The sequence below is a fragment of the Micromys minutus genome, assembly GCF_963924665.1.
Source record: "Micromys minutus genome assembly, chromosome: 6".
In the NCBI taxonomy this organism is placed as follows: Eukaryota; Metazoa; Chordata; class Mammalia; order Rodentia; family Muridae; genus Micromys; species Micromys minutus.
The window spans coordinates 16,110,233-16,133,215 of NC_137975.1; the positions used below are offsets into that span (position 1 = coordinate 16,110,233).

General features: G+C 35.6%; 1 protein-coding gene across 5 annotated transcripts in view; it reads right to left on the reverse strand.

Annotated features, from left to right (window-relative positions):
• The window catches only part of DPP10 (dipeptidyl peptidase like 10), a gene marked incomplete at both ends in the record, with an annotated part of 1,446,555 nt that overhangs the window by 505,298 nt on the left and 918,274 nt on the right, over positions 1-22,983 (reverse strand). For 4 of the 5 annotated variants that reach the window (XM_080918333.1, XM_080918332.1, XM_080918331.1 and 1 more), the window contains one exon: positions 4,669-4,764. The exons of the other annotated variant lie outside the window; for it this stretch is intronic. In XM_080918333.1, coding sequence (XP_080774459.1) covers positions 4,669-4,764 — 96 coding nt within the window. The remainder of the gene's footprint in view (positions 1-4,668; positions 4,765-22,983) is intronic. 5 annotated transcript variants of the gene reach the window in all.

Here is a 22,983-nt window from a genome sequence, read left to right on the forward strand (position 1 = left end):
AGGTCCCTAATAGTTCATTATTTTTATTATGCCAATTTTAGCTTGGGTTATCTTTAGTCCTATTAATAACCATTTCTCTCCACCTATGTGTCTGATTAACATCCTTACAAATAACAAATAGAGCCTTTTGAAATCTACTGTCTTAACAAACCCTGGTTTTGACCAACCTAAAAGCTAAGAAAATTATCAGAGAGCAACTGAGACTTCTAGATGAGAGACCCCTGGTTTTGATGTAATGTGCACTCTTAATATCGCTAGCAATGTATTTTAAACATAATAACTTTCTTTCCTCTGTGAGTATACAAACTTAATCAAACTGTTACCATGTTAAAATGTGGAACCAGAGTAACCTAAACTTGTCTTCCTGGGCCATAGTAAATCATACTTGGGCCCATAATAAATTATCTCTTACATTCTTTGAAATGTTTGTTCCAATTTTATATTAACACTGTTTTCTTTCTAAAATAAATATGTCATTAATGGCACAGATGTTTTAGTGACTGAAACTGTATATTGATATAGGCAATGAATCTGGGAGATTATTATAATAGTCATTATGAATTGTTTAAAAGTTTATAAATCTACACATAATGATTAAAAACTGCTCTACAGAAATGAATACCTACACAAGATCAAAGCAGCCAATATTTCACCATGAACGTGCTAGTAGCTCACAAACTGAAGTAGCTACTAACTGCTGATGGCTGCTAACCTGAGAGACTCAGTTTTATGCAAGGTCATGGCCCTTGATAAGTTGACAGTACTCTAGTAGTTGACATTGTACCTATAAACATAAAGGCAGTGGTAATGGAATTTAGTGGGTTTTAAGCAACAGCCAAAAAACAGACACAAATAATGGAGAAGTGAGGGGCCTCTGGGTGGATCTGTGAATAGTAAGGGGAAAAGAAGTGGGGAATTTTATCAAAACGTGTTATATACATGTATAAAATTATTAAAGTCTAAGATCATTATATTACAAAATAAAATAAGGCAGGTTTTGTTTAGCCCCTGTATTTGAAATAGTTTCTAGATTCAACCTCAAATTTCTGGGTAAATTCAGTGTTATATGCTGTGACATGCAGCATGTGTAACATCACCCCTAATAATGCTTTACAAGGATGACATTCAGTATTGGATTGTTCCCTGATGCTCAAACTGGTCACTAAGTAAATATGCAACAATTATCAGATTTTTTAAAAGATTACTTAATAAGTTTCAATGTGGCATAATTAGAAAGATTTATAAATATGAAAATTTCAAGAACAAATCAGACTTTGGACAAATCAATTATTGAGCTAACAATGAACCAGCACCCATCTAAGGCTGTCATGACTTCCTCCAATATATCATTGGAGAACTAATAAAGACAATGAAAATACACATGCCAGGGCCAACTAGGAACTCTCCTTCTCTTAAATGATAATGCACTAAGTGTTCATAGGACGACCTTCAAGAATTAAATGAAGCTACAAAATGAGCTAGCTTGAACTCATTCAGGTGATTTTTATGTTAAGAAAACTGTAAAAGCAAAGAGAAAACCCATCTTTCACTTTTTGATATAATTGCAAATAGGAGTTCAAGGTTGCCCTTTTCTTGGGAGGTGGTACACATGCAATTATTTTGGTTATGTGTGATATATTAAGAAAGGATCTAGTGACTGCTAGCAAGAGGAGAAAGCTTGTACAGATCATAGATATATCTATTCTAATATCTTTCTTTCTTTTTTCTTTTCTTTTCTTTTTTTTTTTTTTTTTTTTTTTTTTTTTTTTTTTTTTTTTTTTTTACAAATTTTTGTGCTAGGAAGATGGGTTGCAAACATTCATGAATATTACAGAGGATAGTGGGCCATGAGATCAATCAATATATGTTGCATAAATGTATGGACTTTTGAAGATCAAAATGTTGTTTTAAAGGAATAAGACTAATCCAAGGATGCACTTGTGTCCCTCAATTTGGCTACCAGATCATTAAAACAACAGTCCCCAAAGTAATGGGAATTTACTCATGAATTTCATGGCAGAAGAAGGAAAAGGCTGAAGCTTGTTGTCAGCCAGAAAAGGAACTTGTCTGAAAGGGAAGAGATATAACAATCTTACAATCTTGCATGAGACACAGGAACCAAAACAATGACAAAGCAACATGGGCAAAATCACAGCTTGACCAGTAAGTACTGTTAGCTATAAATATAACTCTTGTTGTCTATTTAAGCTTAAACCAGATGTGAGGACCCTAAAGACACACTTGGAAAGAGGTACGGTTCTCCTTACCAATGTTACCACATTATATAAATCTCCCACTTTCTTTGCTTACTGTTAGTAGTTTGTTAAGTAGATTATTAAGCCTCGGTATCTGAACCTGGCTTATGGGGGTGTTTCAGGACCCAGGCTTTGATCATAACTCCAGTAACACTATTGATTGGAAACAGTCTTTGTTTACAAACTACAAGTTATAAGGAAATACCTTCTGTTGTATTTACACAGACTTCCTGCTTTAAGAGCTTAGATTCTGTATCTTCCAGTTTGAAATATTGCTTTGATACCAAATCTTCTCATAAACAATATGTCTCTAATGGATTAGAATATTATAGTTGTAGGAACTCTGCAGAGTTGCCCCAATGTAACATCTCAAGGTCAATTTCATCAAAGGTGGTTAAAGAGTTACTTCCAAACCAATTAACACCAAGTATTTGATTTTCAACCTTTGAGAATTATAACAGCATTTTTTTTTGTACAAGATATTACCTGTATGTTAGCTTAACCTGTAGTTCCCTGCTGTGATGTCAGTTCATTCTTAGGTGTTAGAATACCATGGTGCCAACTGTGCACTGGAGTAGAATGTATCTTTCAACAGTACAATCTGGTCTGAGAAGGGCAATGAAAGTTATACTTTGTTTCTTCCATTCTAAAGTCTCAATACAAAAATGTCTACATTTCAGTTCATTACCTTGTTTACTGAAAGAGAGTATGAGTCATAATTTTGAGTCTAGTAATTTTCAATGTCACTAATGTTTAAAGGATTCTGTAATCATCCCTTTTATCAGGTAACCTGATGAAATATTTGTTGGCAATTATATGTACAATACTGAATTGCAACTGTCTCCTGGGAATAATAAACAGTGAGAGACCTGTGAATCAAGAGAGTCCTTGATAATAATATTTTAGTAGCCTTTTTTAAACAAAATACTTATTTGTAATGAAACTATACAATATTATTAATCATAAAGAAAAGCTAAAATCTTTAGAGAGCTAGTCTCACATTTATGCAAAATTCCAAAAAATGATAAACCAATGCATTAAGAAAATCTCTGCTTTGTAGAAATTTCTGCCTATCATACAAACTCCAGGACACACACAGTTGCATTCCAACCAATATTAACTGATATATTCAGCAAAAATGGTGGCAACTGTCCATTAAAGCCATTAATTTTAAAGATACCTCCATGTTCTTGTTTATTTCTAGAAATTATTTTAAGGTTGAATAAACAAGCTTAATTAAACCCTTACACTTATGAACAATGGTATATTCTTTTAATAGCTTCCAGAAAGGAAGAGTTAATTTCTTATTATTACAATTTGTTAGGCTGCATGATGGTAGTATATGCCTTTAATTCTAGCACTTGAGAGGCAGAGGAGGGTTGCTCTCTGAATTCAAGATCAGCCTGGTCTACAGATTGACTTTCAGAACATCCAGGGCTATACAGAGAATTCTTGTGGGGGGGGGGGGACAGGGGAAAAAGAACTTGCAAATTAAAATGTGCCAAAACTAATGGAATTAAAAAGTCTATTCTCAATTAACATATTTACATATTTCTACATAATTAGAATAATCATATTGGGGTTTTTTTTATTGGAAAAGTAATGGAGCATGATTGTCTTTAACTGATCAAAAGAAAAAACTTTTGGTTTATTATACAAATTATCCTCTAGTAACAATAGTATTACATCTCTTGAATATCAGTAAAGTAAATATCAAAATAGGATATCGTCAATTAGGTGCTGCTTTCTACTTTCCACACAATTTATACACTCCAAATTTTTAAGAAAAATAAAATGAGACTTGGAACTATTCTCACAAACACATTTTTTGCTGGTTAGTTTAGCTAGTAGCTCCTCTTATTAGCGTCCATTAAGACAAAACAAAAGGTCAAGTTACAACACACAATGATTTGTTTCATATTTTGCTTTCATGCCAAACATTTATTTAAGAAAAGCTGAAGCTGTTTCATTTCTGGTGCAGAAACAAAACAAAACAGTCAAAATAATAACCACAAAACAAAAACAGAAACACATACAAGTAAAGAATAGTAGATACACCACAGTCAGTTTTAAACATAGAAACACCTATGGCTACATTAACACATTGCTGAGAAATTGATTCTCTTTAGGATGAGGTACAGTAACGCATTCACTTTAACCATCATTTTTTTATAAAGATTTATTTTATGTATGAGTACACTGTAGCTGTCTTCAGACACACCAGAAGAGGGCATCAGGTCCCATTACAGATGGTTGTGAGCCGCCGCACGGTTGCTGGAAACTGAACTCAGGACCTCTGGAAGAGCAGTCAGTGTTCTTAACCACTGAGCCATCTCTCCAGCTCCTGCATCATTTCTTGATGTGTTAAAAAGAACTCAAAACTAACAAGATACATGAAATGTTCTACACCTACCATTTATCCACCGAGCTTCTGGATTATGAAGTCCAAACCCTGTCCCCAAAAGCTCCTCTAGTGACAGTCTTGTTTCTGAAGAATTTGTTAGCTCATCTGAAAAGAAAAAGAAATACAAAGTCAGGAACTTGTTGCATTGTTTTATTATTAAAGAATAAAACTTAATATTTAAAATATTTTGCCTTAAAATATATGCTGATGCGACATCACTCTGAAGTGAGCATTTAAGATAGATTTTGACATTGAAAGAATGGTTCATGGCCTTTTATTTTAAACAAGGGTCTTATGAAATCCAGACTGACCTTGAACTCCTTTTTTTTTTAAAGTGTTTTTTTAAACGACTTTATTTTGCAAAACAAAGATAAATGTAAAGATTTTAAACATTTTTTTGCTTAAAATTATACATTTTTGTCAGTACTGTTTTTTCAGACATTAAAATAAATTTTACATAAAACCATGTGAATATGTTTTTTAGTCAGTACTTGATTTTTTTCAAGGGCTTGACAGTATGCATTGAAAACGTACTAGTTGCAATAAGCGTAAAGTACATGCAAAACAAAACGCAACATGGGAATAGTCAAAGTCTTCTTGTTTTGTGAATATATGTATATTTTTTGTTTTCTTTATTTCTTGGACTTCATACAGTCTGTGAGTTGTTTCTGGGGGAGTGCAAGCCTCTGGGGTTAGCATTCCACTATCAGTGACTGCATATTATGTCTGTTCTTTTGTGACTGGGTTATCTCACTCAGGATGATCTTCTCTAGATGCAGCCATTTTCTTAAGAATTTGGTTAAGTCATTGTTTCTGGTGGCTGAGTAGTATTCCATTGTGTATATGTACCACAATTTTTGTATCCATTCATCTACTGAAGGACATCTGGGTTCCTTCCAGCTTCTGGCTATTATAAATAGAGCCGCTATGAACATTGTGGTGCATATATCTTTGTTGTGTATTAAAGTGTCTCTGGGGTATATGCCCAGAAGTGGAATAGCTGGGTCTTCAGGTAGTACTATATCCAATTTTCTGAGGTATCGCCAGACAGATTTTCAGAGTGGTTGTATTAGCTTGCAACCCCACCAACAGTGGAGAAGTGTTCCTATTTCTCCGCAGCCTCGCCAGCACTCCTGATTGTCTTGCCTTCAAACCCCAAGTATAAACATTGTAGAAGCAGTACATTACCACATTTGTTCTCAGCTGTTTAAAATTAGCTATAAGGTTTTAATATGGAATTTTTATATTAATTCAATACACCTGTCCCAGGGTATACTTTAACCCGCAGTACATAAAAAAAAAAAACAAGAACTGCTGTTTTGTACTATTAAAGAAGGCCCAGTTTTTCACCTTTAATTATAAGCCAGTTCTCAATTTTCACACTCTTTAACAGTAAATTTAGACTTGTTTTATTTTATTTTTTTTGTAAAAAGCTACCATAAGAGAGGTAAGGATCTTCAGAGGAACGAGAGAGCATCCAAGGCAATTTGAATAAGTAGGATGAATACAAAAGTGCAACATGCAATTACTACCAAGCAAATGTTTAGCAAATCTGAGACTTGAATTCCAAGTTCAAAGTGTAAAATGCTAATAAGAAAATAAGTACCAAGCATTAACCATTGGAAGATGAGTATGATTTGATTTTCTTTTTACATTTCAAAACTTACAAACAGAAGGCTACAGGTGAGTTTAAAATGTTGTTTGCAATACCCCTTCATATTCAACGGGCTGCAGCAAGCAGTTTGTCACTCTCTTGCAAAATAATAGCATTGTTTATTTGCTGAGTGAATTCTTCTTGGTGACCTTTTAGCTATGACCTTCCTTCTGACTGAAAACAAAATGTCAAAGACATGTTCTAATCTCCGGTGATTTTATCTTTTAAAAGTTCAGCATTCACTATACCAAGAACCTGCTGTGGCTTCTCCCCAGTGTTTACAGCACTCACTCATTTCAGACACAATCCAGAAAATCCATTAACTACCATTATGAATGCCAAGATAACGTTTAAAAAATATGAGAATTTTTTGAATTCTACTTTAGGCCAGATATGCTTATATGGAGATGTGAAAAAAAATGGTAGAGAAAGGCATATATCCAATTATTTATAAAGCAATCAGAAAGGTCAACATTTGAACTTTCTTGGGGCTATAAATGTAGCTCAGTGCTTAGCAATTAAGAGTACTTATTGCCTTTCCAGAGAACATTTTAGGATGATGAATATGTACCCATGAAAATATGCATGATACATACATGAATATCCATATTTGTAAAGGGAAATTTGGCCTTCCAAGAAAATTGTAGCACTCCAAATGATCTTAGGTATAAACCACTATTAAAATATTCAAAACAATTCAAAACAAACATGTGCAATTCTCAAGCATGTCTTTTTCTTCTTTAAGTTTATTGCTGTTACTATTTCTGTGTGAGTGTTCACATGTGTTCAGGCTTCCACAAAGGGCAGAAGCAGATGTCCGATTGGCTGGAAGTTATAAATGGTTGCTGAGAGCTGAGCTTGGGTCTCCTGGAAAATCAGCAAGCATGCTTACCTGCTGATCCATCTCTCAAGCCTTTAAACATGCCTTCTTACTGTATGCAACACAGCACACTAACCTCTTTCAGGTAGGAATCTATTCTCTCTCTCTCTCTCTCTCTCTCTCTCTCTCTCTGTCTTTCTACACACATAAACACACACATACACTCACACCGCAGCATCTGAAAACTTTTAAATATTTTCAGTGATGCAGGGGAGAATTAGCTGCTCTCTCATTGAATTACATTCTCAATATTCTATTTTCAATTTATCATGTAGTTCATTTAACTTCAGATTGAAATTAAGAGTTTGGTACTATTATGAAAAGAATTATTCCAATGCAAGTGACTATTATACATATGGTTAGTGACTATATATACTGCATCATATTTATTTCAAATATTGCATATATATATATATCTCTGGAGAATAAATAATATTATTAAAAATAAATAATAATTCAATTTTATTTTTACATGTTCTGTAACATTATATTTGAAAAGGTTTTCATAGTCTACGTTTACTAAAGTTTGAACAAGCTGTTCTTTCCCGTATATTTTCGATGTAATTGTACATTTATATGTAATTCTAGTATAAAAGTAATATGCACTTGTTCTAAACACTCTTCAGTCAGATTCTCTCTTAGGAAAATACCACTTTGCCGAATGAGAGCGTAGGAAGTGTGTGCTATATGCCTCTTGTTGATTTCATTCTGCTTCTTTGTATTCATTTCCATGGGTGTGTAGTTTGATAAAATCATTAACAACATCCATACCAGTTAGGATGCAGAAGGGAGTATAGAGCGGAGGTTTGTGGACCCTGTATCTTCTTCTCGATACTTCTACCAACCCAACATTTGCAACAAGAGTTCTTCATAGATGACTTTCATAAGCACATTGGGCCAGTTTCAGAAAGTCAAGGTCACGAGCCTTCTCTAATGTATAGAGGTCAAATTTTATATAAATATTTAGGATCCTGTGTGCACTAAATTAAATTGGAAAATTTTATTGGAACTGAACATGAGGGGGAAGGAAGAGAAATATTAGCCTAAGTGTCATGAGGGAGATATGCATTTCCTCAAATGTCAGCACAAAAAATAAAAAGAATACATGTCAAGTTAAAACAATAAAAAATCTAGTTAATACTATTGTTTGCATACAGGACTATAACAAGAAAATGACTCAAAACAAAATTCTACTAAACCCCTCGATCAGGGCCTCAGGCATCATTAGAGGAGATCTTCACAATTAGACAATATGGAGAGTGAAGAATTTTGGAGCTTTCAGTCAGAAATGAATTGTATTCATTAGATCCCTGCCCTAGGAGCTTAGGAATCTATGGAGAAAGAGAAAGAAAGATTTTATTTTCCAGAGCAGACAGGTGACACAGGAAAACAGATGCATGTATAACTCACAGAGACCGTGACAGCCTGCACTAGGCCAGCACAGGTTCAAGCCACAGAACCTTTCAGTGATGAGTTCAGAACGCAGTCATGGGTTTCAATCTCTAATCAAGAAGCTATTTTCCTAACCCTCTTTGATTCCTCCCGCTCTGGTTCTTCTTCCTCTGTCTTCATTCCTATATTCTTTTGCCTTTCCTTTCATCCCTTTCCCCTCTATTCACTTGTTCTGTAGCCTTATTCATCAACTTGAAAACTTTCCACAAGAGCAGCATCCAATGAGGTTCAGATAGTTCAGAACTGAAGTTTCCACATCCTAGAGTGGTTCTTCAACACTTCAGAGGTAAACGACTCTAGAAAAAGTGGAACTCCCTGAAAGCTGACTTACAAGCTTCTGTCCTCCTGAAGGATAACTAGGCAGACTGGACTATCTATGAAGCTGCTTACAACTTGTTCATGGAGTTCTAGTGATGCAGCATTTGTGAGTCAGAGCACAAGATAGAGTGGCTTTTGTAGGTACTACTGCCTAGCCACTCATGTTCCTGTAAGAAACCACTCATACTTCTGTAACTCTAGTACACTTCCATGACTTCTGCTTTGATCTCTTCTTAGCTCAATATGTACAGTCACTGGATGCTTGTTCATATCTTTCTAGCAAAAACCACACACATACCACTGCCATAAGGTGTGTGGCAACTCTGAGTGACCCACTTCCAGACTTACTATGTGAACCTCCATTTATCAGCCTTTAAATCTGTGACAAAAAATAAATCTTTCCTTATTTTGAATTTTATTTTCTCAATATAGAAATTGGATGATGATGATTCAAATTCCCCCTTGCATTCATCTATGGCTTAAAATTTCACATGTTTAGTCTATGATCATGGAGGGAAGCATGGCAGCATGCAGATATTTTGATAGAGAAGGAGCTGATTGTTCTACATCTTGACCCATAGGCAGCAGAAGAAGAGTGTGCCACACTGTGTGTAACTTGAGCATCAGAGACCTCAAAGCCCACCCACCACAGTGACACCTCCTAACAGTGCTATTCACTATGGACATGAGTTTATGGGGGTCATGGCTACTCAAACCACCACAGAAGTCTTACCATGTAGGCAGGCAACTCCTTAAGTCCCAGGAGGTTCCAAACAAAGTTGCTCACTTATGTGCTATGCTTACACATGCTTGTTACTATAAAAGCCTATCACAAGGTAATCATTGCCATTAATGTGATTAATGTCATCTAATTCTGTAAACCTATGCAGTGATTATGTGCTATTATTATTATGAATAATAATAATAATAACAAGAGTTTTTGCAGAACTATTAAAGGGATCCAAAACTTTCAAATAGCTACAGGGTATTGAAGTAGCTAAATTGTTCCTCTTTTGCAATGAGAATTCAGGAGAGGAACAAAAATTAAAAAATTCACACCATGTTCTTTCTGGGTTTTAGTCTGTCATTTAAGATCATAGACTATTATTGGCATTTCTGTTCTTCCTCCCCCAAAATCCAATCTTATTCTTAAATGGCCTTTGGAAATGAGTTGCTGCATAATCTTAGAAGAGAAAAGTTACATCCTTCAGTATTGAACAGGCAAAAAGCTAATTGATAGACATTGAGTTCTATAGTTCTCTTCACAGGAAATAATTGTGTTACTTTTTAATCTGGCCTATTCTTGATATCAGAGGTTCAGAAATACTTCTTTTAATTTAAAAACCCATTTGAAATAATTTCCTGTTAAAACAGAAAAAAAGGAAAAAATCTAATCAAGTGATTCAGTATCCTGCCCCTGACCTCCCAACTCCTAGCCAAAAGAAGAAAGTCAGACTGTGTCCTGTGCAGGGGATTGTCCCTCCATCATATCCCAGTTAACTGCGACTCCACTGCCTGCTGTTGTGCTTTAATCATGTGTTTTCTTATGACTGCCTTCATTGCCCATGCTTCAGGTTGATACAGGGCACTCCTGTAATGTGCTTTCCTTGAACTTTTTGTCCTTAAATGTTCAATGTTTTTTATCAGAGGGACAGTGCTGTGTCACTGATATGGAAGGCAGAGGACATCTCAGGGAACTTAGTATGACAATAGCATATATTGTTTTCGGGGTCTCTTGGAAGGCCCTGACCAACAGCTTGAAGGGATATCTCACATGGACGGACTGTGGGAGATAGGACAGAAATCTAGAGAAGCAAGATGTCTCTGACAAAGAGCAACACCCTTAAATTTTAACAATATCATTACCTCAATAAGACCAATTACAGAATCACCTAATATACAAAATGAATATGGGAAATCTCACAAAGTCCCATCTCTACAAGAAAACCTATTGGCAGTTAATGAATGCCAAAATAGGGAGCATCAGTCTTCACTGTGATGGGTTAACCAAACTAAGTGCTCATCACTAAACATAAACACATATAAGCAATACTAACTGAACTCAGCATGAAAAAATATGTATATATCTATATGTATATATTTATGTATATATATAGATAGATATATATATATACATATAGATATATACTAGTATATATAAATTCCTTTGACGTTGTCCATTCTGGGACTTTCCTAGTGAAAATTACCTTCACCAACTCAACTGAGCCATGTGTGTCATTGTCACATGACATAAAAAAGCTCCCTGATTCTATTCTGTTCATAAAGCTTCCCGCAAAGGTAGAGAACTCACCATAGGAGTAAACTTTAGATTCCAAATTTTTAAAAGTTCTTGGTACTTGTGTATCTTCTAACTAGCCAGTCAAATTTAACTGATACTGTGTTTGACAGCTAAAGTAATAATTTCTATTTTATTGTTTTTATTGCACTATATTCTCATAATATTGAATTAAACACTACATTGTAGATTACCTGCTGCCTAAATTTACAGAACTGTAATGAATTTTGAATCACAATTCATTTTCTTATCTTTTTTTACATTTCAATTTATTATCATGTGTATAAATACATACATGCATGGGTATGTTTTGCATGATATAGTGCATTAATGGGAGTCAAAGAACAATTGCCAGCCTTATTCTTTTAAACTTCGTTAGTTATTCCTGGGACTAGAACTCAGGCCATCAAATTTGGCAGCAGGTGCTTTTACCTGCTGAGCCATCTTGCAATCTCTGCAAATTGTCCTTACTCTTACCTAATGTGTTAGAAAATAAATAGTGCTAGTAAAATAGCTCAGCAGATAATGTCCATTCCTGAACAAATCTAGGGATCTAAGTTCCATTTCTGAAATTCATGTGGAGGTAAAAGGAAGAAACTAACCTCACACTGTTGTTTTCGACCTCTGCATATGCACTAGGATTCATAACCTGTCCCACACATGAGCATAATGTATACAAAAAAGCAAACAATCACTACAATTTAAAAATGAAACATGTAACTAAACAGTTCATCTTCAAAAGACGAAATACATAACAACCAGGAGTTTATTTAATGTTGCGTACTCTTAGCCATCAGGTTAATAAAAATTAGTCTGTAGTTTTATCTCACCCCAATCAGAATGACTGAGATAAAACAACAGCAGCAAATACAAAAGAAACCAAACCAAAACAAAATCAAGCCAAAACAAAACAAAATTAAACAGTACAAAAAGACCACACAAAAAAGACAACAAATATTAGTGCAGATATGGGAAAAATGAATACTCCTCACTGTTGGTCAAAGTGTAAATAATAGCACCATTATGAAAATCTGTGTGGAGTTTCTCAAAATGCTAAAAATTGATCTACCACAAGACCCATAAATAATGCTCCTGGGCACATACTTAAAAGTTTTTATATCTTATTCCAGAGACACCTACTCATCCACGGTCATTTCATTTCTATTTACCACACCCAAAATTTAGAAGCAGTTTAGGTGTTCATGGGTTAATGAAAGTATGGTGCATTTGCACATTGGATTATTGCTATACCTTCTAAAACATTAAACCATGGAATTCACAGGTAGATGGATGGATATTAAAACCCAGCCAAAATGAAAACCTAGCAATAAAGGGAGATGGCATGTGTGGTCTCCTCTTTTTTGGATGTTAGCTTTGAGTCCTCAGATGCTTGTATCTGTTTGGAATACCCATGGGGACTAGGAAATTAGTTACTGACAGTGGTGGTTGGTCTTTCAAGGGAAGAGAGATAGAGCACAGTGGCATGGAATGGAGATAGAGTGGAACCAGAATATATGTGCAGCAAGGGGACAGAGAAGGGAGATGATGAACAATGACTAATGCTACAACATTTTATAAAAATGTAAGACATCCATCTTGTGAAAATATCTAAATACACGCATAGAAGGTGCAGTTAACTTATAACAGGACAATAATACTGCAACTAAACACCACAGGGTAGCAGAGAAAAATCCCAAATGCCAGAAATGGGTTACTGCTATTGTCTTTGTTGACACCTGAGGTCCTATCTACACCCAAATATCAAAGGATATTGCCCATGGTCTTGATTATCAACTGGAAGTTTTTAAGAAAATGAAATTGTTCTTCCATGGTTCTTCTAAGCCTTAGATGTAAAGGTTGTATTGTTAATGTATCAGTTAGAGACTGGTGCCACCAAGTTACTTTTCTTTTCATTTTTGACCAAATATGGTTATTTTTGGATATAAAATAAGCTACATTTCTTTATAACTATAAGGCTAGTTATTCTCAACAAAATTGGAAATTATGATGTTGTTAGAAAGCTAAATGCAGTGGCTTCTCACCTAAGTTGCATGATCATACCAGCCAATGGTAGTTTGCTATGCCGACAGTATTTCCTACTATTTAGCAGGCCTAAATTCCAATCAGATAGTTCTTAGGTCTTAGCTAACATCAAGATAAAGGTTTTTACATTCTTGAGCATAGCTAGGTATGAAATTTTTGTTTCTTTCTTTGCATCTTTTATAATACCTTCCAGTCCTGTGAGATCTAATCCTCAGGGGAAAATCTTCCAGATCATTTTCATATCAGTGCTTAAACTCAAAACTATATGGTGTCTTCAGTAATGGAGTCTTAACTTCAAACTCTGGTATGACAATAGCATATATTGTTTTCGGGGTCTCTTGGAAGGCCCTGACAACAGTTTGAAGGCAGGTCTCACATGAACAGACTGTGGAAGATAGGACAGAAATCTAGAGAAGCAAGATGTCTCTGACAAAGAGCAACACCCTTAAATTTTAACAATATCATCACCTCAATAAGACCAATTACAAAATCACCTAATATACAAAATGGATATGGGAAATCTCACAAAGTCCCATCTCTACAAGAAAACTTACTGACAGTTAATGAATGCCAAAATAGGGAGCATCAATCAGCACTGTCATGGATTAACCAAACTAAGTGGTCATCACTAAACATAAACACATATAACCAACACTAAGTGAACTCAGCATGCAAAAATATGTATATATATATATATATGTGTGTGTGTGTGTGTGTGTGTGTGTGTGTGTGTATAGATATATGTGTATAGATATATACATATAGATATATACTAGTGTATATAATTTCATATGCAGTAAGTAAAAATAATCATGATGTTGAAAGGCAGTGAAGAGAAAATTGAAGAGGGACAGTAGAGGTAGAAATGATGTAAATATAGCAATCACATAATAAACCCTCAGAAAAAAATGTTAAAAATTAAAAAAATCCACCCTATCTCTGAAGAAACAATATAATTGAATCATAAACTATACAAACCAAAATCAAGCTAGTACAGACATAAAGCTTTATTCTTATTGATTATATTTTATACTGCTGGGAGGTGCTATGCAGGTACTAGAGGAAAAATGTAATCATTACTCTTATCCAGTTGTGAACTTTACTATCCACACTAATTACTGGTCTGTCTGACATGGCCGCTCTAATCAAGGTATAAATTCTGCTGTTTACGTTAATAACCGGTATGTGTGACATGACTACTAATGTAATAGTGGTACAAATGTCACAGATGTAACCAACCAATGTCTTTGGTTGCAGTTTTGGCTTGCTTAACAAGATGAAACCCACAACTGGCACTGTTATTTGGGCTAGGACAGTATAACTAGGAAGTTCATAGACCCTTATGGATAAGCTACAATTATTATTCTACAAGAGATACAAAGTATTAAACTTAATATTTTGTTAGAGTCATAAATTAGTACATCTCTTAGCCTTTATCATAAAATCTTCATGTTGCAATAGATGGTGATTAACATGAAGAACTACAGCTATCAAAGTCTTAAGAAGGAGAGATATCAAATGCTAAGTGCTGAACAAGACATTGAATCACACTTATTCATCCCGCATCTCAGGGGTCAGTGAAGATGAAGGGAAAAAATATTGTCAGAGCCAAAATCATGAAGCATTCTTCTGGAAGCAACTGGATAGTTCACGTAACTAATCACAGTAAAAAAAAAGGGGGGGGGGGGCTTATTGCTTTTGAACACTGAGTTAACCAAATCATCTATTCTTTTAATAAGTAACATTTTAAAAGAAAAATTATTTCTTCACGTTTAATTGAAAAGTTAAATATTTAGGTATATTAACTAAGCATATATATATTTTAGATTGAACTAGGTTTAAGTAAGAAGTAGTAGCTTTGCATGCCTTTGATCTCAGCAGACAGACAGCAGAGAAAGACACATTTCTGTGAGTATGAGGCCAGCTTAAGAGTTGTGTCGCCAATGTTCATAGCGGCTCTATTTATAATAGCCAGAAGCTGGAAGGAACCCAGATGTCCTTCAGAAGATGAATGGATACAAAAATTGTGGTACATATACACAATGGAATACTACTCAGCCACCAGAAACAATGACTTAACCAAATTCTTAAGAAAATGGCTGCAACTAGAGAATATCATCCTGAGTGAGATAACCCAGTCACAAAAAAACAGACATAATATGCAGTCACTGATAGTGGGATGCTAACCCCAGAGGCTTGCACTCTCCGAGAAACAACTCACAGACTGTATGAAGTCCAAGAAATAAAGAAAACAAAACAAAACAAAAAAATATTTACAAAACAAGAAAACTTTAACTATTTCCATGTTACATTTTGTTTTACATGTACTTTAGCTCATTGTAACTATTAAGTTTTCAAGGCATACAACCAAACCTTGAAAAAATCAAGTACTGACTAAAAAATATATTCATATAGTTTTATATAAAAATTATGTTAAAATCTAAAAAAAAGTACTGACAAAAAATGTATAATTTTAAGCAAAAAATGTTTAAAATCTGTACATTTATCTTTGTTTTGTAAAATAAAGTTGTTTAAAAAAAAAAAGAGTTGTGTCGCATGCCCCACATCCCGCCGGCAGGAAAAGGTGTGCAATAACAGGATTCTTCTGTGAACAACCTTTATTGTACAGTACTCTTGAACAGGGGACCCACCTGGAAGAAAAATGCACTGCTTATATATGCCCAGGAGACTCATGTTGCTACCTGATTGGTGTGCCCTCCAGTAACTCATTAGCATGCCCCAAGAGCAGACTGTGATGTCTGTGGCACATGCGCGCTGTCTCTTGGGCTCTGTTTGCTGAGTCATTGGCGGGAAGCCAGCGCCATGTTTGGGTGCAGCACAAATGGCTCTCTACAGAGTTGTATATGGCGATTCAAGATGACCAGGCATGTCCTACATAGACAAACCCTGTCTTAAAACAAATGAAAAAACAAAAACCCCAAAAAAGAAAGGAGGAAAAAGAGGAGCAAAAAAGAAAGAGGGAGATATTGAAGAAGGAGGAAAATTAGGAGGAGGAGAAGAAAAAAATGAGTTTGGGAACACCTTGATACTGGGCCTTGGAAATCATTGAAAGCAAGACAAAATTTTGTCATTGAGATAGTGATAAACAAGAAGTCCTACAAATAGCTGAGGAAGTATTGTCAATTGGTAAGTTCTGGATAAGAGAGAGTCAGCTTGTTTAATGGTGCAGACCTGGTACATTCTTCATGCTTCAGTGATGACCACATATCTTTGAGAGTATTTAGGTAGTACATGTTAGACACAATGGTTGTTTCATAAAGAGAACATTAAACTGGGTAGAGAAGGGATTTAGATCTAGGAGGAGTTGTGGAAGATGGACAAATATGATCCAAATACCTTGTATAAAATTCTCAAAATCTAGTAAAAAAGAAAAAAAATATGAATGAACCTTTTCTTTCTCAAAACCTGTGTACTTATTAATGAATATCTAGGAAATAAGTGCTCATGTTAAGCTTGCCTTGGTGAGATACTCTTCAATCCTAATATTTAGAAGTTACATGTAGGTGGATCTCTGTCAGTTTGAAACTAACCTGGTCTACATAGAGAGTCCAGGTAAGCTAGGACTATATAGTGAGACTCTGAGTGAAAAACCAACAAAATACAAAGAGTACATGCTAATGGAATAGCAGAAAAAAACTCACAGATACATTTGGTATAAGCTTATAAACATGGTTGTTCTTGGATGTGGCTTTATTTTCTTTGTGAATGACTCAGCTCAGTAAGTGTCCGTCATCATTATGATAAAAAATGCAGCAGTAGGAAGGACTTTCAATTTTTCTATATCAGAAACCATGAAGTTATTTTACTTTTTAAACTGAGAAGCATATTTGTTTGAATTTTTTGTCCTAAACATGGTTATGTATTTTCTCAGATTTACTACTACATTACACTGGACAAAGATGTTAAAGACAACTTCAAAGACACCAATATGTGCCGCATTACAGAAGGAAAGCTGAACATTTCCCATCAGGCAAATTTTACCAAGATGGACCCCAAATATGAACTTTCCTGGTGCTTCCAGTATGTAGATTGTGGTTTTTAGCTTATGTTCATTCTGTGTCTTGTGTATTTTAGATCTGTTTTTATTGCCTGTGTCTCTCTAGCATAGGGTTTTGCTCTCTATTTATTGAACAGTACAGAAAGTATCACATGTGGAAGGAATGAGGCACTGCATAGAAACCTTGAACAGAATTTTAAAGGGATTAAGTTACCGACTCCAACACATCCCAACTGACCAAGAGAGCAAACAGCACTGCAAACATACAATTATTAAATTATAGTCCCATGTTGAATTCGATATTTATAGCAGATATTTGTTGTATAAAATTTCTTTCAACTCATTGACTATTTTCAATGAATGATTATCATTCACTCTTACAGGCATATTGCTCTGAGCCGGTGGCACCAAAGAATACATAAGATTAAAGTTGTGCAAAAACAGATTGGAAAAGTTAACTAAATGAAAAATCCAAAGCAAGTAATGTTTGTTGGTCCAAAGGTATTCTAAATGTACTTTACACAAACAGGCTGAATACACAGTAGGAGGGCAAACCAAGTCTTAAGAGACCTCAAGGGGTATTGCTAACTCAGCTGTGGGGCTAGGAAACCTTCCTGCCTTTTAGAGTGTAAGAGACATTTTCTTAAAAATATATCATCATACTTCCTAAAACAACATCCAATTGCTCTTAATACTTAGTTTAAAATGCAGCAAAATAAAAAGTTCATCCAGGTGTCTGTTTTTGGAGGTCTCTGTCAGTTCTAAAAGTTCAAGTTATAAATCACGCAAGTATTGACCTGTAGACCAGATCTGTGTAAAAAATACAAACATCAAACTACTTGGCATGAGTCATGTTGAAATCTAATCACACACCTTCACTTTAGTCAAAGCTAAAAAGAGAAAAATAAGGTCTGTGAATCTACTAAGCCATGACTGCACGGCTGTGCATAATCCCTGGAAACTATACATGCAACCTGGGATATATTAGAAATTTACTTTCATAATATTACATTTTCTCTTCTGGTATTATTTTTATTTAGCATTATTCCTGCCTGTAAGAATATATAATACCTTGGTGTGACCCTAACCAAGAAAGTGAAGGATCTGTATCATAGAGAACTCAAGCATCTCAAGAAAGAAATTGATCAAAACCTCAGAAAGTGGAATAATCTCCCATACTCATGGATTGGAAGGATCAACATAGTAAAAATGGCCATCTTGTTTAAAGCAATCTACCTATTCAATGAAATCCCCATGAAAATTCTAACTCAATTCTTCATAAAGTTAGAAACAACAATTTGCAAATTAACTTGGAATAATAAAAAAACCCAAGGTAGAAAAAATTTCTCAAAAAAAGAAAATTCCAGAGAATGGACATCCCTGAACACAAAGTGTATTACAGATCAATGGTGATATAAAAAAACAAAACAAAAAATATTGGTACAAAGACAGACAGGTAGATCAATGGATTAGAACTGAAGATACAGAAATGAACACATACTTATGGAAATCAGTCTGGAAATCAGTCTGGCTATTCCTCAGAAAATTGGACATAGTATTACCTGAGGACCCAGGTATACTACTCCTGGTCATATACCCAAAAAAAGGTCCAACATATTACAATGACATATGTTTCACAGTATTCATAGCAGACTTACTTATAATATCTAGAAGCTGGAAAGAACCCAGGTGTCCTTCAACAGAGGAATAGATACAGAAATTGTGGTATATTTACACAATGGAAAACTACTTAGCTATTAAAAACAATAACTTTAAGAAATTCTTAGGCAATCAAAGATCATTATGTTTAATCTATATTCACCAAGAAAACTCTGACTATTTACATGTTACATTCTGTTCTACATGTACTTTATGCTTCTGAAAACTAGTGGGATTTCAATGCATGCTATTAAGTCTCTAAAAGAATTGCCAAATTGCCTTTAAATAATCTGTACATGTATCTCTCTTCTTTTTAATAAAGTTGTAAGAAAAAAAAGAAATTCCTAGACAAATGGATGGAACTTCAAGCTAGCTTACTGAATAAACGAGAGCGGAGCCTCGCCCATCTGACACCCAAAACTTCTGCTCATAGAGGCTGAGCAACTGGTGGGCGGGAGACCTGGGCTGCGGGGGAGCAGAGAGATCTTTGTGGAGTGCACACGGAAAGTGCACCCCCAGCCTTGCCCTGCCCTGCCTTGCCCTGGCCTGACTTGCCCAATCCAGTGACTGGGAACAGAAAATTAGAACTTCTGTTTCCACCCAGAGGCGACTTCAGGACGCAGAGTGGAGCCCGGCCCATCTGCTACCCAGAATGGCAGATCGTAAAGGCTGAACAACTGGTGAGTGGGAGACCTAGGCTGCAGGGGAGCAGAGAAATCTCTGTGGAGTGCACACGGAAAGCGTACCCCCTGACTTGCCCAGCCCTGCCATGCCAGAAACAGAATATTGGAACTTCTGTACACACCCGACGACTCTGAGGCATAGAACAGGGCTCGGCCCATCTGACACCTGGACCAGTGGAGAACCAGGGACACAGACCAGATACAAGGGAAAGGCAAGAACATATCACTGACAACAAAATGGCAAGAGGAAAGAGAAAGAGTATATCCCAAGGAAACCAAGACAATCTAGCAACACCAGAACCCAGCTCTCCCATAACAGCAAACATCGAAATTCCAAACACTCCAGAAAAAGAAAACACAGACCGGAAATCATAGCTCAAGATGCTGATAGAGATACTTAAACAAGAAAGGGAGGAAAAAAAAAGATTCAGAAGCTTTTAAAGAAGAAACAAGAAAAACACTCAAAGAACTCAAAGAACTAGAGGAAAACAGAACCAAAGAAATAAAGGAATGGAAGAGGGAAATTAAAACAGAAATTGACACAATAAAGAAAACGCTAAAAGAGATAACCCTAGAGTCAGAACACCATAAAAAGAAATCAGGAGTCAAAGAAGCAAGCATTTCCAATAGATTGCAAGAGATCGAAGAGAGAATCTCGGGGGCAGAAGACAACATTGGAAACATAGACAAAACAGCCAGAGAAGATGAAAAAAACAAAAAGCTCCTAACCCAAAATGTCCAGGAAATCCAAGACACAATGAGAAAACTGAACCTAAGGATAATAGAAATAGAAAAGAGAGAAGAGTATCAAATAAGAGGCACAGTAAATATCTTCAACAAAATCATAGAAGAAAACTTCCCTACCCTCAAGAATGAGATGACCAGGAGCATAAAAGAGGCCTTCAGAACTCCAAATAGGTTGAACCAGGAAAGAAATACCTCCTGACACATAATTGTAAAAACATCAAGTACCCAAAGCAAAGAAAGAATACTAAAAGCAGTAAGGGAAAAAGGTCAGGTAACATATAAAGGCAGACCAATCAGAATCACACCCGATTTCTCAACAGAGACTATGAAAGCTAGAAGATCCTGGACAGACATCATGGACTCTTTAAGAGAGCACACGTGCCAGCCCAAGCTGCTATACCCAGCAAAACTATCAATCACCATCGATGGAGAGACGAAGATATTTCAAGGCAAATCAAAATTCACACAATATCTGACCACAAAGCCAGCACTACAACGAATTATAGGTGGAAAACCCAATACAATGAGGGAAAATACAGCCTAGTAAAAACAAGAAAACTCCTAAACAAGAAAACTAAAAGAAGAAAAAAACACAGACACAACTCAACCCAAAAAAGCAATAATGGCAGGAAACAGAAACAACTATTTCTTGATATCTATTAACATAAATGGTCTCAACTCCCCAATAAAGAGACATAGACTATCAGACTGGATACATAAACAAAATCCAGCCTTTTGCTGCATACAGGAAACTCATCTCAGAGACAGAGACAGACACTATCTCAGAGTAAAAGGGTGGGAAAAAAACTTCCAAGCAGACAGCTCCAAGAAGCAAGCTGGAGTGGCTATTCTAATATCGAATAAAGTAAATTTCCAACCAAAAGTTATCAAAAAAGATAAGGAAGGACACTTTTTACTCATTACCGTGGAAATCTGTCAGGAGGAACTCTCAATCCTTAACATATATGCTCCAAATAAAAAATCACCCACATTCATAAAAGAAACCTTACTAAAGCTAAAAAAATACATTTTACCCCACACAATAAAAGTGGGAGACTTTAATACCCGACTCTCACCAATGGACAGATCAGGGAAACAGAAAGTGAACAAGGACACTGCAAAACTAGCAGAGACTTTGAACCAACTAGAATTAATAGATATATACAGAACATATTATCCTAAATTAAAGAATACACCTTCTTCTCAACACCCCATGGCACCATCTCGAAAATTGACCACATAATTGGACACAGAACGAGCCTCCATTGATATAAGAAGATTGCAATACTCCCATGCATCCTCTCAGATCACCATGGTCTACGGCTGGTCTTTAACAACAACAAAGACAACAAAAAGCCCACATACACATGGAAACCAAACAACGCTCTGTTAAAGGATAGCAGGGTCAAAGAAGAAATAAAGAAAGAAATTAAGGATTTTCTAGAATTCAACGAAAACAGAAACACAACATACCCAAGCCTATGGGATGCAATGAAAGCAGTATTGAGAGGAAAACTCATAGCCCTAAGTGCTTCCAAAAAGAAACTGGAGAGAGCTTACATCAGCAACCTGAAAGCACAGCTAAAAGCCCTAGAACAAAAGGAAGCAGATATACCCAAAAAGAGTAGACAGCAAGAAATAATCAAAATTAGGGCAGAAATAGACCAAATAGAAACAAAAAGAACCATTGAAAAAATCAACAAAACAAAGAGTTGGTTCTTTGAGAAAATCAACAGGATTGATAAACCCCTAGCCAGACTAACTAGAGGGCAAAGAGAGAGTATCCAAATTAACAAAATCAGAAAGGAAAGTGGCAACATAACAACTGAAACTGAGGAAATTCAAGAAATCACCAGATCCTACTACAAAACTTATACTACACAAAATTGGAAAATCTGGAGGAAATGGACGAATTCCTAGACAGATACAAGATACCAAAGTTAAACCAGGAACAAGTAAACCATCTAAATAACCCTATAACACCTAAAGAAATACAAGAATTCATCAAAAGCCTCCCAACCAAAAAAAGCCCAAGTCCAGACGGGTTCAGTGCAGATTTTTATCAGCCATTTATTGGGGATATAACACCAATACTCTCCAAACTATTCCAAAAGATAGAATCAGATGGAATATTACCAAACTCATTTTTTGAGGCTACAATATCCCTCGTACCTAAACCACACATAGACCATACAGGGAATCAAAACTTCAGACCAATCTCACTTATGAACATTGATGCAAAAATACTCAACAAAATCCTTGCAAACCGAATCCAAGAACACATCAAAACCATCATTCATCATGACCAAGTAGGCTTCATCCCTGGGATGCAGGGATGGTTTAACATAAGGAAATTTATCAATGTAATCCACCATATAAACAAACTCAAAGATCAAAATCACATGGTCATCTCACTAGATGCTGAGAAAGCATTCGACAAAATCCAACACCCCTTCATGTTAAAAGTCCTGGAAAGAACAGGAATACAAGGTCCATACTTAAACATAATAAAAACAATATACAGCAAACCAACAGCCAACATCAAACTTAATGGCAAGAAACTTGAAGCAATCC